Source organism: Ovis canadensis, chromosome 2 (assembly GCF_042477335.2).
Source record: "Ovis canadensis isolate MfBH-ARS-UI-01 breed Bighorn chromosome 2, ARS-UI_OviCan_v2, whole genome shotgun sequence".
In the NCBI taxonomy this organism is placed as follows: domain Eukaryota; kingdom Metazoa; phylum Chordata; class Mammalia; order Artiodactyla; family Bovidae; genus Ovis; species Ovis canadensis.
The window spans coordinates 1,046,148-1,060,221 of NC_091246.1; the positions used below are offsets into that span (position 1 = coordinate 1,046,148).

Consider the following 14,074-nt stretch of genomic DNA (forward strand, 5'->3'; position numbering starts at 1 on the left):
CGAGATTCATGAGTATTCCTGCAGAAGTGTGGTTATGACTCCTAATTAAAACCAGCTGACATCTAATTAAAACTTTTTAGCCAAATTTAATCATTCCTTCTAGCAGCAATATAATCAAGTTTAACTATTGATTAATCATGAGATGACTGGGCGTCCCAGGTGGAGCTACTGGTAAAGAACTCGCCTGCCAATACAGGAGAGGTCGGAGACCCCGGTCCAATCCCTGGGTCGGGAAGTTCCCAAGGAGAACATGGCAACCGACTCCAGTATTGTTGCCTGGAGAACCCCATGGACAGCGGATCCTGGTGGGCTGTGGTCCGTAGGTTGCAAAGAGTAGGACACACCAGAAGTGACTTAGCGGGCATGCACACATGAGATGATCAGGGGAAAAAATCACTCATAGTTGGCTAACTTGGTTTTCTCCATCGTAAACATAAACCGGTCAGGTTTTAAAAACAGGATTTTCAAAAAAGAATTTACATATACACTCCTTCATCAAATAGCAAATACTTGAAATAAGCCATGTATTTAAATCAGATAATTCGATAATTTTGCACAGTAAGATGATAATATAATACATTAAATATAATAACTTAAGTCACACAATTCTCTTAAGCATGGCTAGCTGTTCCTCCAGCCTGAAACCGTTTCATTGTGGGTGCCCATTAGAATTCCCTGCCTCCCTAAACGCTAGCACGGGGGATTCTGGAGTAATTTGTAATTTCCCCTTGATTTTGCTGAAGGACAATCATCATAATTGCTTGATTTCACCGGTAAATTAGCGCTCAGCTGAAAAGGAAATAGTGGGCGAGGCCGCGAGGACTGTCGCCTGGGGCTGGAGCACCTGCCGCAGCACCTGGGCCCATGAACCCGGGCGCGGCCCCTGGAGGCTGCTCGGCCGGGTGACGGGCTCACAGCCCGGGCACCGGGAGTTGGCCACAGGTGAGCCCTGGCCGGTGCACGCTTCTGACGCACCAGGGCCGCGACCTTCCGCAGAAAGGGGAAGCTGCCTCCTACCACAGGGCGGGGGCCCCCCAGACGAGAACCTTCCGGCCACCTGCCCCTGCCCTGCAGCCTCGGCTGAAGCCTCGTCGCCACAAGCCCCTCCCCGCCCCGTGCTCCCGGTGTCTCTGAAATCTGGGCTAACGAGCAACATCACCTGAGCCCTAGAGCCCATGAGCCCCTGGAGCTTGGCCCGGCCTGGCCCTTCCAGCCCAGACCGTCCCCCGCGGCCGCCTGGGGCCTGGCCTTCCTCCCCCGGACGGGTCGAGCTCCCGCCGAAAGACCAGGAAGGCCGCCCTTCACCACCCGAGGGTCACCATCCTGAGCTACGGAAGGAGAAAGCAGGACAAGACACCCGGCCCCCCGCGAGCCAGGGGCAGGCGCCGACCCCGCCTGTCCCCCGCGCGGGCAAACGCTGCCCCAGGCGGCAGTCCGAGCGGCTCCCAGAGCCCCGGGCCCGGGCGCGCGGGGAGCCTCGCCAAGGGCCCCAGGCCCAGGTGCAGGGAGCCTCGCCAAGGGCCCCGGGCCCGGGCGCGCGGGGAGCCTCGCCGAGGCGGCGCCCGCCAGTCACGCGGCCCCGCACCGAGCCCGCGGCCTTACCTCCTGTGTCGCGCGTACTTTCCGCTGACGTGGCCGCTGCCGTCACAGCCGGGGGTGGGACAGCTGCAAGAGGAAGGGACGGGTCACTCAGGTGCCCCTGGACGGCGGGCCGGGGGCGGGGGCGCGGACTCACAGGGAAGGCCGGCCACGGGGGCGGGGGCGGGGGCAGCCCCGGGCCCGGGGAGCGCGGAAGCCCGCTCTCAATCAAGGGGTGCGTTCTCTGAACCCCCGCTGGGCACACGTGCGGACCACTGACCTGAACAGCTCCTGGATGGCGGGCTCCACGGGAACTGCAGAGAGAGGAAAAGAGACGCTCATTTCTCTTCCATCGCTAGATTCCCCCTCCACCGCCGTGCCCCACCGCCCTGCGCCCGCCCGGGCCACAGACAACCACCCAGAGGCCCAGCCTGAGGGCTTCTGCAGGACGGAGGTGACCCCAGCAGGGCCCTGGGGGCCGGGAGGCACGGGCGTACCTCGGACCCCTTTGGACCGCGTGCGATGCCGCTTCTCCTCGGCGTCCACCTCCATCTGCAGGGAGAAAAGGCAGTCAGCGTGCTCCCTGCTGGGGTCTTAGGGACAATGTCCCTCTGTGAAGGGGGGTCGGCCACTGGGGAAGGGCCAGGCAGTCTACCCGCGATGTTTAAAAATAACAAGCAAGACCTTGGTCCTGCAGGGGAAGACTTTAATGAGGACACATGGGGGTCAGTCAACCTGAGTTGTACTCATATGGAGAATACAATAGACAGCGGTGACGTTTGCAGGAAGGAAAAACGCTCACACGTAGTGTCCGCCTTCTCCTTGTGGCTGAAGTGTGTAATCTGGTCAGGGACGAACGTGGGAAGTGGGGGGTGTCAGGAGGACATGCTCTCTCCTGGCGGCTGCTCTCTCTGTGGTCTAGCCCTGTGGGCGGCTGCAGCCACCTTGGTCTGAACCATCAGGTAGCTTTCCAGGGTCATGGCCCCTCCTGGTGGTCATGGCAGGACTTACACTTGGAGGTCACAGGGTGTCTCTGTCTACTACCTTGCACAATCCTCACACAACTCTGTAAGGGTGGCATCTATATTCTGCTCCCTTTACCCGGGACTTGCCCAAGATCATCCGTGTGGCAGCGTTGGCGCAGGGCCCCGAAAACCGCCGCCGTCTACACTTCCTCCTTGGGTCAAGAGCACACTGCGGGACGGGTGAAGGCAAGTCACTTAAACACAGCGACACCGCTCGTTGCAGAGCGCCGCGCAGCACCTCAGAAGGGCCGACAAGACAAGAGCAGGGACGACAGCAGCCCCCTCGCCAGACCCCACTCTGGCCTGCGCCTCTGCCAGCCTGTCCAGCAGGAGACGGGGCTTCAAATCTCTGGGTCGGGAAGATCCTCTGGAGAAGGGAATGGCAACCCACTCCAGTATCCTTGCCTGGAAAATCCCATAGACAGAGGAGTCTGGCGGGCTACAGTCCACAGAGTCGCAAAGAGTTGGACACGACCAAAGTGACTGGGCACACACACGTACCAGTGTGGTGAGAGCTGTGTTCTGGGTGGGAGCTGCTGCTGCTGCTGCTAAGTCACTTCAGTCGTGTCCGACGCTTCTCAACCCCATGGACTGCAGCCCACCAGGCTCCCCCGTCCCTGGGATTCTCCAGGCAAGAGCACTGGAGTGGGCTGCCATTTCCTTCTCCAATACATGAAAGTGAAAAGTGAAAGTGAAGTCGCTCAGTCATGTCTGACTCTTAGTGACCCCATGGACTGCAGCCCACCAGGCTTCTCCGTCCATGGGATTTTCCAGGCAAGAGTACTGGAGTGGGGTGCCTTTGCCTTCTCCGTCTAGGTGGAAGAGACGTGGCAAAAGCTCCTGTGTGCAGGGGTTGGGGGGGGGGAGGATGGGAGTTTGGGATTAGTAGGTGCAAACTTTTCCACTAATGTTCGGCACAGACAGACAACAAGGTCCTATTGGATAGCACAGGAGACTTCAATATCCTGCGATAAACCATAATGGGAAGCGATACGAAAAATAATCTGTTATCTATTTATCTGTGTCTATAACCGAGTCATTGGCTGTACAGCAGAAATTAATTGGGCTTCCCTCATAGCTCTGTAGGTAAAGAATATGCCTGCAATGCAGGAGAACCAGGTTTGATTCCTGGTTGGGGAAGATCCCCTGGAGGAGGAAATGGCAACCCACTCCAGTATCCTTGCCTGGAGAGTCCCGTGGACAGAGGAGCCTGGAGGGCTGCAGTCCATGGGTTTACAAGAGTCGGACATGACTTAGTGACTAAACCACCACCAACAGAAATTAATACAGGAATTAATATAGGAAATTAATACAAGTAACTCAGGTGTACGCCAACAATTTTAAAAAAATTAAAATAAAAGGGAGACACCACGGATGCAGAATTCACCTCCACAATTTATGACAAGAAGCGTCAGAATCGGGAGAAGACTAGTCAGACTCCTGTGACTCTGCTAGCTGACGTTACAGAAAGACCCGCTGGACCTGCTGTTGGAGCAAGGCTACAGCAAGCCGAGACTCTGCAGAGAATCCCAGGAGAACAGGGCCATCTCTGGCCTGAGCCTTCATATCAACAAATACCTACTCATCACTCTGTGTGTGCAGAGTAGTAAAAATACATATAATAAAAAGCACAGCTCATTTAGTGTTTGAAATGTGTGCTGAGCTTTAAGGGAAAACTTCAGGTTTCAAGTTAAAAAAAGGGGCTGGGGCAGATATTTTAGGTGAGGGAACAGGATGTGCAAAGGCCCTGGGCAGTTCAGGGGCCCTGGGCGCTCAGGGTTACCGGGGGTGCGGACCTCACAGAGCTTCAGAGGGGCGTGGCCGGTCACGCCATGGAGGGGGAGATTCCCCCTGGTCACGTATGCTCCTGCTGCACCTGAAATAAGCCTGGGCTATCACCTGGGGCGGGCGGGGGTGGGGGGAGTTGTCACCACAGGGCATGGAGGCCATCACTCTGTGAGCATGGAGTCGAAAGCCTTGGCTCACTTGCTAGTTGCCTAAGAACTGCTCTATGTTTTACATTTAGGGTTTAATCCTTTATCGTATATATTGGGGACAAACTTATTTTCTTGTAGGTGGATAGTTAATCCTGCAACTAACCCCTCAATGAATACCAGCCCCCCACTAACACGCGCCTCTTTTTGTGGGCAGGTTCCATCCCAGCTGGTCCCTCTGCGGACCGCTCTGTTTATTCCAGGGCCAGCCCTGTTTGAGCTCCCGGCTCTGTGGTGTGTTTTGCTCTCTGAGAAATAAGCCTCCATGAATACTGGGATAAACATACACACACAACTATATATAAAGTGGATAACCCACAAGGGCCTACTATATAGCACAGGGGACTGAATCCCACATAAGGGAACAGAATCTGAAAACAGAACGCACGCAGATTTACGTGTAGCTGAGTCACTCTTCTGTACACTCCCAGCTCAACATTGTAAATTAACCATGGAAGTGTTAGTTGCTCAGTCACGTCTGACTCCTTGTGACCCCACAGACTAGGTGCCCCCAGGCCCCTCTGTGCATGGGATTCTCCAGGCAAGAGTACTGGGGTGGATAGCCATTCCCTTCCCCAGGGGATCTTCCCGACCCAGGGATTGAACTTGAATCTCCTGCATTGCAGGCAGATTCTTTACTGGCTGAGCCACCAGGAAAGCCCCAGCTATACTTCAGTTTGAAGAACACATGCATATAAATACTTCATACGTTCTTGGAGAAGAGCAAGCCTCCTCTCTGTGGAGGCTGCAGGAGGCAACTTGTAGACCACGCCTAGCAAAGCGCTGGGGGAGTCTCTCCTCCACCCGCCGGGGGGCCGCTGAGTGAAACAGTGAGACAGGCACACTCCCCTCTCCCGCACGTTTCGATGTCCGGAAACTCCCAGAGAGGCTCAGGTTCAGCCAGGTGCGCACCGTTCAGGGCACGAGGTGTGCGGGGGTCTGCACTGCCCAGGTCTACACCGGGAGTGTGGGCGAGGCCCCTGCCCCTGCAGGTCCCCTGCCCCGTGCCCACCCCGCCGATGGTCACCCAGCCTCTTCCATCGGAAGTTCAGGCAAGCTGTGCTTTGAGTTTGCTCTTCGGGTGGGACTGAGACTGGAGCTGTAGGAGCTTCACTGGTGACGCGGAAGTGGTGTCTGTAGGCTTTCTGGCCTACGTGCGGGCTCTGGACTCCCCTGGGCCTGGGGAAGGGGCAACCGGGTACCACTGCCTGCGTTTCTGATTCTCTCTCTAGTGAGTCATGCTTAGAAAAATCACCATGAAGGAACTATTTCAGCATACATTAAAAAAAAATTTTAAGCCCAATGTTTATTTTAAAAATAAAGAGAGGTTTTTTGGGGAGCTTTGAACGGTTTTATACTGAAAGCCTAGAATGCAAGAAATTTACTGTTGAGCCAATGAAAGCCGTAGGATGACTCAGTGAATACTGCGAACTTTACATCCAGAAGCAGGACTTATTGTATTATTTGATCCCCGTAGTAAAAGGCACACTGGTCAGGTTGAGCCATACTGAAGATAACAGAATATTAGCTGCACCAAAAAGCTGTACATTCACAGACTCCATCAAGCTTTGGAGGCTGAGCAACTTCCAGGCCATAGCTGTGTCCCCAGGAGGGGCTGGACGCAGGGTCCAAGAGCGTGAGGACCACTGTCCCCCTGACCCGCGTTCCCCACCATCACGCTCTCCGTCTGCGCAGACAGGGAGGAGGGACCCTGGGGCTTTGGCCTCCGCGGTGGGCAGCTCAGACTTGACCCAGAGCCTCAGCTCCCAGCTCCCTCCTCCACTCCCCGGCCACTCACAAGCAGGCCCCTTTGTCATCAGCCATTAGCTGGCCCTGCCTCTCGCCCGCTGCCCCCAACCTGCGGCCACTCACTGCTCTAGTATCATCAGGCGGGGAGGAGGCAGCAGGTGGCGGTGGGACCTGTGTGGCGGTGAGATAGTCAGGAAAGGTGTAATGAAGAGAAACGAGGTGCTTCTGGCACCACCAAGCTTGAGGATCAAGCTGAGTGGAGCCATTCCCGCCAGCTGCCCTGTCCCCGGTCTCCGTCTCCTAGGTAACCGAGACCCAGCTCCACGCACAGCTTCACATGATGGAAGCTGCTTCCTCATCTCAATGCAGACTCTGGGAAGTTTGGGTTCATAAGAAATCTACCAGGAAAGATCAGCGAGAACCAGAGATGATGGATGTAGGCATCCTTGAGTAGCTGCCGGGGAAGCGGGGTTACCTTGCAGGAAGTCTTCTCTCCCAGGAATGGAGGCAGCGTGACTCCGTGGGCAGGACACAGGCCCACAGTCAGGTCTCTCTGCTCTGGTCCGGGTCCTCCCCAGCCTGCGACTGTGGCGAAGTCACTTAATTTCTCTGTGCCTCGATTTCTCCATCTACAAAACAGGGGCCACATGGTGAAGCACCTAGTGACTTGTGATGACACCAAGAGGGCAGGCGAGTAGAGGATGCGCCCCCTGCAGCCTCCACAGACCCCCTGCAGCCTCCACAGAACCTCTGCAGCCACCATGGGCCCCCTGCAGCCACCACGGGCCCCCTGCAGCCACCACGGGCCCCCTGCAGCCACCACGGGCCCCCTGCAGCCACCACGGGCCCCCTGCAGCCTCCACGGGCCCCCTGCAGCCACCACGGGCCCCCTGCAGCCTCCACGGGCCCCCTGCAGCCTCCATGGGCCCCCTGCAGCCACCACGGGCCCCCTGCAGCCACCATGGGCCCCCTGCAGCCACCACGAGCCCCCTGCAGCCTCCATGGGCCCCCTGCAGCCTCCACGGAACCTCTGCAGCCACCACGAGCCCCCTGCAGCCTCCATGGGCCCTCCAGCTTTCCCGAGGGCTTTCCCTGCTGTCCTATCGATGGACAATGGTCCCCGAGAGAAGTGTCCTTCTGGACTTGGGGCTCCTGCTTAGACTCCAAGAAAGGGTCTCCCTTGGGTTGTCTGGGAAGACTTGTTCCCTGCTAGCCAAGTCATCTATGCAGGCTGGGGACATTCTCCAACTGAGAAGGTTCTAGAACTCCTGGTCTGGGGGACCAGTGCCGAGCCCTCCAGACCTCCTTACTGGATTCTCCTTTCCACGTCTGGGGCAGGAGCAGGCCCTGGCGCACGGCAAGGTCATTCCAAACCAGCATCTGAGGGTGACCCCTGCTCATTCAGTCTGTGACTTCTCCAGGGGCTCAGGGGCTATCAGACAAGGCTGGTCTCTGTGACGTCTGTGGAGCCAGGGGACTCTGCTCAACACCACTTTCTTGTCCATTACATCATTTACCTGTCAGCCAAACGACCCTAACTTTCTGAGTGAAGAAACCCACACTCCGAGAGGTTGAGACACTTCCTCAAAGCTCCACAGTTAGCTGTTGGGAGAGCCATGGAGAATCCGCGCACACTTGCTTGAAGGTCTAGGGCTGTCCCAGGGCTGCCAGGTGTGCACACCGTCCCCCTCCCCCCACCAGGCAGGACTGTCCCAAGGCTGCGGGGTGTTCACAGCGCCTCCCCCATGCCCCACCAGGCAAGGAATCTCCAGGGCTCACGGGTGTTCACACCATAACCCCCAGTCCCCACCAGGCAGGACTGTCCCAGGGCTGCTGGGTGTTCACACTGCCCCGCCCACCACCACCAGGCAAGGAATCTCCAGGGCTCCCGGGTGTTCACACCATAACCCCCAGTCCCCGCCAGGCAAGGACTGTCCCAGGGCTGCCGGGTGTGCACACCGTCACCTTCCCCCCTCCCAGGCAGGGACTGTCCCAGGGCTGCTGGGTATTCACACTGCCCCCTCTTTGCCCCCACCATGGGAAGAACTGGAACGGCTGAGACCAGGACTGGAAATCGGGTCCTAGGGTCCCAGATGAGCCTTCGGGTGGTGACTTTCGCCCCACCAGGTGCCGCGGACACTCTGTCATACTGGCTTGTCATTCTGAAGGGCCCACTGCCCCCCACTCCTGTTTTATAGGAACTGAAAACCTCTGGGCACACTAATGGTTTGTCATAGACAATAGCAAAATGCTCAAGTGGGACATCAACTAACTTTGTAATTCCTGTTTTGAACAACAGGCAACTAGGTAGTTGAGTCAAATAAGAGTCAGAGGCATTTGGGTCACTGTCCTTGGAACTCAGCCATCCTTCCGTTACCTGGGAGCCCACCGCCCTGTCTGCTTCTGTTGACCTTAGGGCTGAGCTATAAATCCTTGCCTTTCACACTTAATCTCCTCAAGGCCTGATTTCATCACACAGACAAGGACTGAGAGTCTGCACCTGTGTGTCTTGCCAGGAACACAAGGACACAGACCGCAGAGGACTTAAATTCATAAATTCCCAGAAAGAGAAAGGAATTAGACCAGATTTGTCTTTCTTCTTTTCAACTTTGCCATTTAGAACAAAAGAACATCCCCCCGTCTCCTCCTTGGGATACCTTTCCCCAAACTCTCCTGCTTCATCTGTCCCAGGGCTCAGCACTCGGGTCCCCAAGACTCTGGAGCAGCCAAATCACCCGTCTTTGTCTTGGGTGCCGCACCCAGGGCTGGTTAAAACGGCTTGGTTGACAGAGAAAAGAAAAAGGAAGCGAGAGACGGTAAAAGGAAGATAGTACTCCTGGGCACTGGTGCAGGATGAATCCTAAATCTAACTGGGCAGATTATGTTCTACAAGTGACCAGTAAAATGTTTAATGGTTAAAAGCTCTGAAGTCAAAAGAACTTGGCTCACAAAAGCACTACCACTTACTTCCTCTTAATCTGAGCTCGTTGTTCATAAGCATGAATTTCCTGGAATTTTTCAATCTCTAAATTAGGTAATACACAAGAAGGATCTAGCTAACCATAAAGGCTCAGTGAATGGCAGCAAGTTTACATAGCATCACTGTATATATATTCACTAGGATGCCTACATAGTATCTCTGAGTTCCACTTTCTCATTTACAGCCACGGTGATGTAAATAGCTCCTAAATGGGGATGTCTTTAATTAACTAGCATTTCTAGGGGGCTCACTCGCCTGCACTCTGCTAGACTTGGGTGATTCAGTATAAAACAAGATAGATACGACATTGCTATGTGAGTTTCAGGGAACCACAGAAGAAAGAATAATGAAGAGTTAGATCAGCAGAGTGGTACCTATAATATGCAAAAACTAGTTTATTTTGGGTGTAAAGAAAAAGAGAGGATGAAAGAACTGAAAAAAAAATCCCCCCAAACTTTAAACAGTAGGTTTGGGCAAAATAGAAATTCCATACCTATCACTCCAATAGGTACTGGGAACATAATCCACTGAAGGGTTCCCTGGTGGCCTCAGATGGTAAAGAATCCACCTTCAATACAGAGATATGGGTTCGATCCCTGGGTTGGGAAGATCCCCTGGAGGAGGGAATAGCTACCCACTCCAGTATTCTGGCCTGGAGAATCCCATGGATGGAGAAGCCTGGCAGGCTACAGTCCATTAGGTCACAGAGTCAGACACGACCAACCAACTAATACTTTCACTTTTCAAATCTACTAAAACACAGATTAAAACAAGTCAGTACATTGGCAACACACTCAGTTTCGATACTATGCCATATGTGGGTGCTGGCCTTTCTAAAATAATTTTCTAAAACTATGGCTATAAGAACACTTTACAAGCAGCAAATATTCAACTCAGTGTGAGCAACGCTGTCAAGAAATCTACATATAAATAGCTCATAATAATTAAAAATTAAACAATTAAGTTATATATGAACACGTGGCAAGCAAGCTGGTAATTATGGGTCAGCTCCTATCCCCAGCATAAGTTACACTGGGTCTGAGATTCTGATTTGCTCCACTTCTCACATAAACCTGCGGCACATGCTCTGGAAACCAGAGTCGCGCTTCAGAGGACGTAGGAGAGCAGAGGTGTCAAGGCCACGGAGCCCCTGGAGGGCGCACGCTGACGTCATTGAACTAGGAGGCGGCTCCCTGCGGCCAGACCAGAGGCTCTGCTGCAGGAAGACAGAGGTTCCCTCCCAGGGACAGGCCGAGTTCCACCCGCACCCACTCCTGCGGCCACGGCTGGGTCAGGCGTCCTGCCCGGGTGCCGCCAGGATTCAGAACCAAACGGATTCCATCTTCGCGGAAGCCAAGCTTGTTTTTTTTTCTTTCTTTAACATTGAAAGTCAATGGCAAAAAAAAAAAAAAAAAAAGTCAATGGCATCCCTTTTTGGTCTTCTCCCTAAGATCAAGTGTAAAAGTCAGGGGCAGACATTCCCTCTGGGACATTTATTTAGGAAATCAGAGTCTCAGAGGGATTATTATTATTATTATTGCTTTTGAAAATCGTGCATCGCACGTGTCTGCACCGAGCGCGCTCGAGGAGGAGACGCAGCTCCCAGGGGGCTCTCAAGGCCTCGCCTGCCCCTCACCCTCAGGCACCAGGGCGGGGCGAGGGCCCCTCCCTGGGTTTCTGCTCCACCTCGTTGCCAGCAGTGCCGGCCTTCTGGCCTCGCACTCGCCCTCGACCCGGGCACGCGGGTCACTGAGGACCCCGTTCTCCGCTCCTGCTGCTCAGCGCTCGGTGCACACACGAGGTGAAGCCTGCTGGTTGCTGAGAAAGTGCTTCTTCCTTCCTTCCTTTTTGACTTCTTTATCGTCTTTACTGTGTGTGTGTGTGTTGTGAATGTCTGCTGAGTGCATTTGAACCGTCACAAGTATCGTCCTGACAGGGCTTTCCCAGTAGCCCAGCGGTAAAGAATTCACCTGCAAGCAGAAGGCCCAGGTTCGACCCCCGGGTCGGGAAGGTCCCCTGGAGGAGGGCCTGGCAACCCCCTCCAGTGTTCTTGCCTGGAGAATCCCACGGACAGAGGAGCCTGGAGGGCTACAGTCCGTGGGGTCACAAAGAAACGGACAGGACTGAAGCGACTTAGCACGTAGCACTCAGGCATCCTGCTGATACGTAGATCTTATTATGCTCGGCCTTTTCTTTTTCTTTTCATTCTTTATCTTTCTTCTCCATCTTTCAGAAAGTTTTTCCAAATATATCTTTCAGTTCCTCAACTGCATTTTAAAATTTCAAGAGTCCTATTTTATATGCCCAAACTGGCTTCTGCCTCGGTTACACGTTTGCATTTATTTTGGTGATTGTCTTCACAAGAGGACCATCTCTCTCCTCAGACGCAGTCCCTGTCCCCCTCTGGGTGAGGCAAGGGCAGCCCCACCGCCAGGCGGGCTCAGGGGTCCTCACTGAGCTCCCCCGGCGTCTCGTGACCCTTTTTACCCCAGAACTCACATCATACGTCCTCTCTCCCGTCTTCTCACTCACGTCTTCTCCTTTGTGCCGTTATTTCTGACAAAAAGCGCATCGCCACTTGGGAGCGTAACAGCTTGCTTCCTCGTGTGTTTGAAGTGGTGCAGGACCCTCCTTTCACATTCTGGACATTTACAGGAAACAGCGCACCGAGGACGTGTGGTGCCCCTGCTTCTCGACAGCCCTTTGAAGGAGCGTCTTCAGCCCCTTCTGCCGAGGAAGCTCCTCCAGGCAAGGTCGGAGCAGCCCCGTGGGGACCCCAGCATCCGTGTGGTCACTGCCGTCCGACCAGGCCGGACGAGAGGAGGAATCTCAAAATGGCTACGAGGCTGGTGACATGGACACGCCCCACATCCTTCCATGGGACCAGCTGAGAAAGAAGCGCTCGCACGCACTGTGGTTCAGCTGCAGCCTGGTGAGAATTAAGTGACTAGATCCTCCAGAAACGAGGTGTGGGGAGCGTGTCCCATCAGGCATCTGTCGAGTGCTGGGGATGGCAAGGACAGAGCCAGCCAGCAACACTGCTCAGGGGACCCTGGCGGGATAGATGGTCAATGCCTGGGAGGGCGGGATTGAGCGGGGAGAGGGCTGGGGAGGGAGAGTGAGGGGCGGGGGCGGGCAGGGCCCTTGGGGAGGTCCCCTGGGAACCTCAGATGGACCAGGGGACTCCCCCTCCTGCCTCTCAAGCCCAACCCAAGCCGGGTGGGGACTGAGTACAAGGACGCTCGCCACACACTCTGGGCCAGCCTGCTCCCCCGGGGCACAGGGTTCTGCAGAAGTCAAGGGCACCCGGGAGCTTGCAGGACAGCCGCGGCAGGTGCTGATGGCCAGGTGGCCTCCGGGGGTGGGTGGGGGGACTTATGTGCAGGTCAAGTATAAAGACAAGAGGAGGAAAACGCCATTAGAGTCGAGCGAGGAGCAGGCCTGCTGGACAGTGGTGTAGGATGGACCTGTGCTTATGTTAATATTTACTGACTTATTTGCACAATATAAAAGCTTGAAGCCACACAGGACCAGCTGTCCTGTGCATCCCGAGTGTCTGGTCCCCCAAGTCATTCTCAGCTCTGATGTTCACACACTGAGCAGCCAGGTTACCTTGGGTTAGGGCAGCCCCTAGCTGTCTTGGTGTGGACTTCAGGATGCCGATGGCAATTACGCAGCATCTACCTGCTTAAATGATCTGAAGGGGGTGGTGATAAAGAGTCCACAGGCCCCCAGCAGCTGACACCTGCCCCTTTGAGGAGAGGGCCGAGCCAAGTCCGTGTCCCAGGAGGAAGACCAGCAGCTGCTGTTCGGCTCCGAGGCCCCAGGACTCAGCGTGGAGTCGCTGTGGCCGCATCCCTGCGGCTTCCCTTCCCTGAGCACACCCGACACACGCCGCGTTGCTCCGCCGCCCACTCCCCACCTTCTCCTCCCGGCACGCGTCCCCAGGATGGTGGAGATGAGAGAGCAGCCTAATTCCCAGCAACACAGAAGGCGGTGGGTTTCTCACGCATCCTCTCGAGTGAGTGGGGAGAGTGAGTCGGTTTTTGTTAAGCAGCCTCGGGTTCTGCCCTGATCAGCGGCCCCCAGGCTTGAGGTCTGTGGACCCAGCTGCTCCGAGTCCCGGGTTCTCTTCCTGACGTGGGTCCAAATCCTGCCCGTCAGGTGGTGGGAAGTTAAGTGAGGTGACAACCAAGATGCTCAGCACCAGACCCACGCGGGAGCAGCTTCCGGTGCTGTGGGATCGCCACCATCAGCATCAAGGGCCGTCGAAGTCTCGCTCAGCCTGGCTGACAGGGTTGAGTTGGGTCTCAAAAGGTCGTGGGTGGAAGTCCTAGTCCCCAGACCTGGGAGCGCGGCCTTGACTGTAATCAGAGCCGCTGCAGATCAAGTGGGGGTGAGGGCACACGGGATAGGGTGGGCTGCTCCAGCGTCACTGGTGTTCTGATAGAACGGGGAACGTGGGCACAGCAACGCCAGCAGGGAGAGGGTCTTCGGACGGTTACTCAGGGCTCTGGCGATGCGTCTGCAAGTCAAGGGCGCTGAAGGTCGTCGGCAAAGCCCCAGAGGCTGGGGGAGGGGCCTGGGGCACCCCCTCCTCCCCGCGGCCTCGGGAGGAACCAGCCCAGCCTGAGCTTGGGTCCTGGGTACGAGCCTGTCCTCCAAACCATGAGACACTGAGCGTGTTGTTTAGGCCCGGGGCTGCCCCAGCTGCTGAGCGCAATCACAGGCCTCCGAGGCCCCGCCCC

The 14,074-nt window shown here is 55.6% G+C and overlaps 1 protein-coding gene across 1 annotated transcript in view; it reads right to left on the reverse strand.

Moving 5' to 3' along the window:
* Positions 1–14,074, reverse strand: part of MYT1L (myelin transcription factor 1 like) — a 394,605-nt gene that overhangs the window by 131,422 nt on the left and 249,109 nt on the right. Inside the window, exons 4-7 of the mRNA XM_069573812.1 lie at positions 6,822–6,975; positions 2,076–2,130; positions 1,859–1,892; positions 1,603–1,665 (exon numbers count right to left, since the gene is read on the reverse strand). Coding sequence (XP_069429913.1) covers positions 1,603–1,665; positions 1,859–1,892; positions 2,076–2,130 — 152 coding nt within the window. The 5' untranslated portion in view covers positions 6,822–6,975. The remainder of the gene's footprint in view (positions 1–1,602; positions 1,666–1,858; positions 1,893–2,075; positions 2,131–6,821; positions 6,976–14,074) is intronic.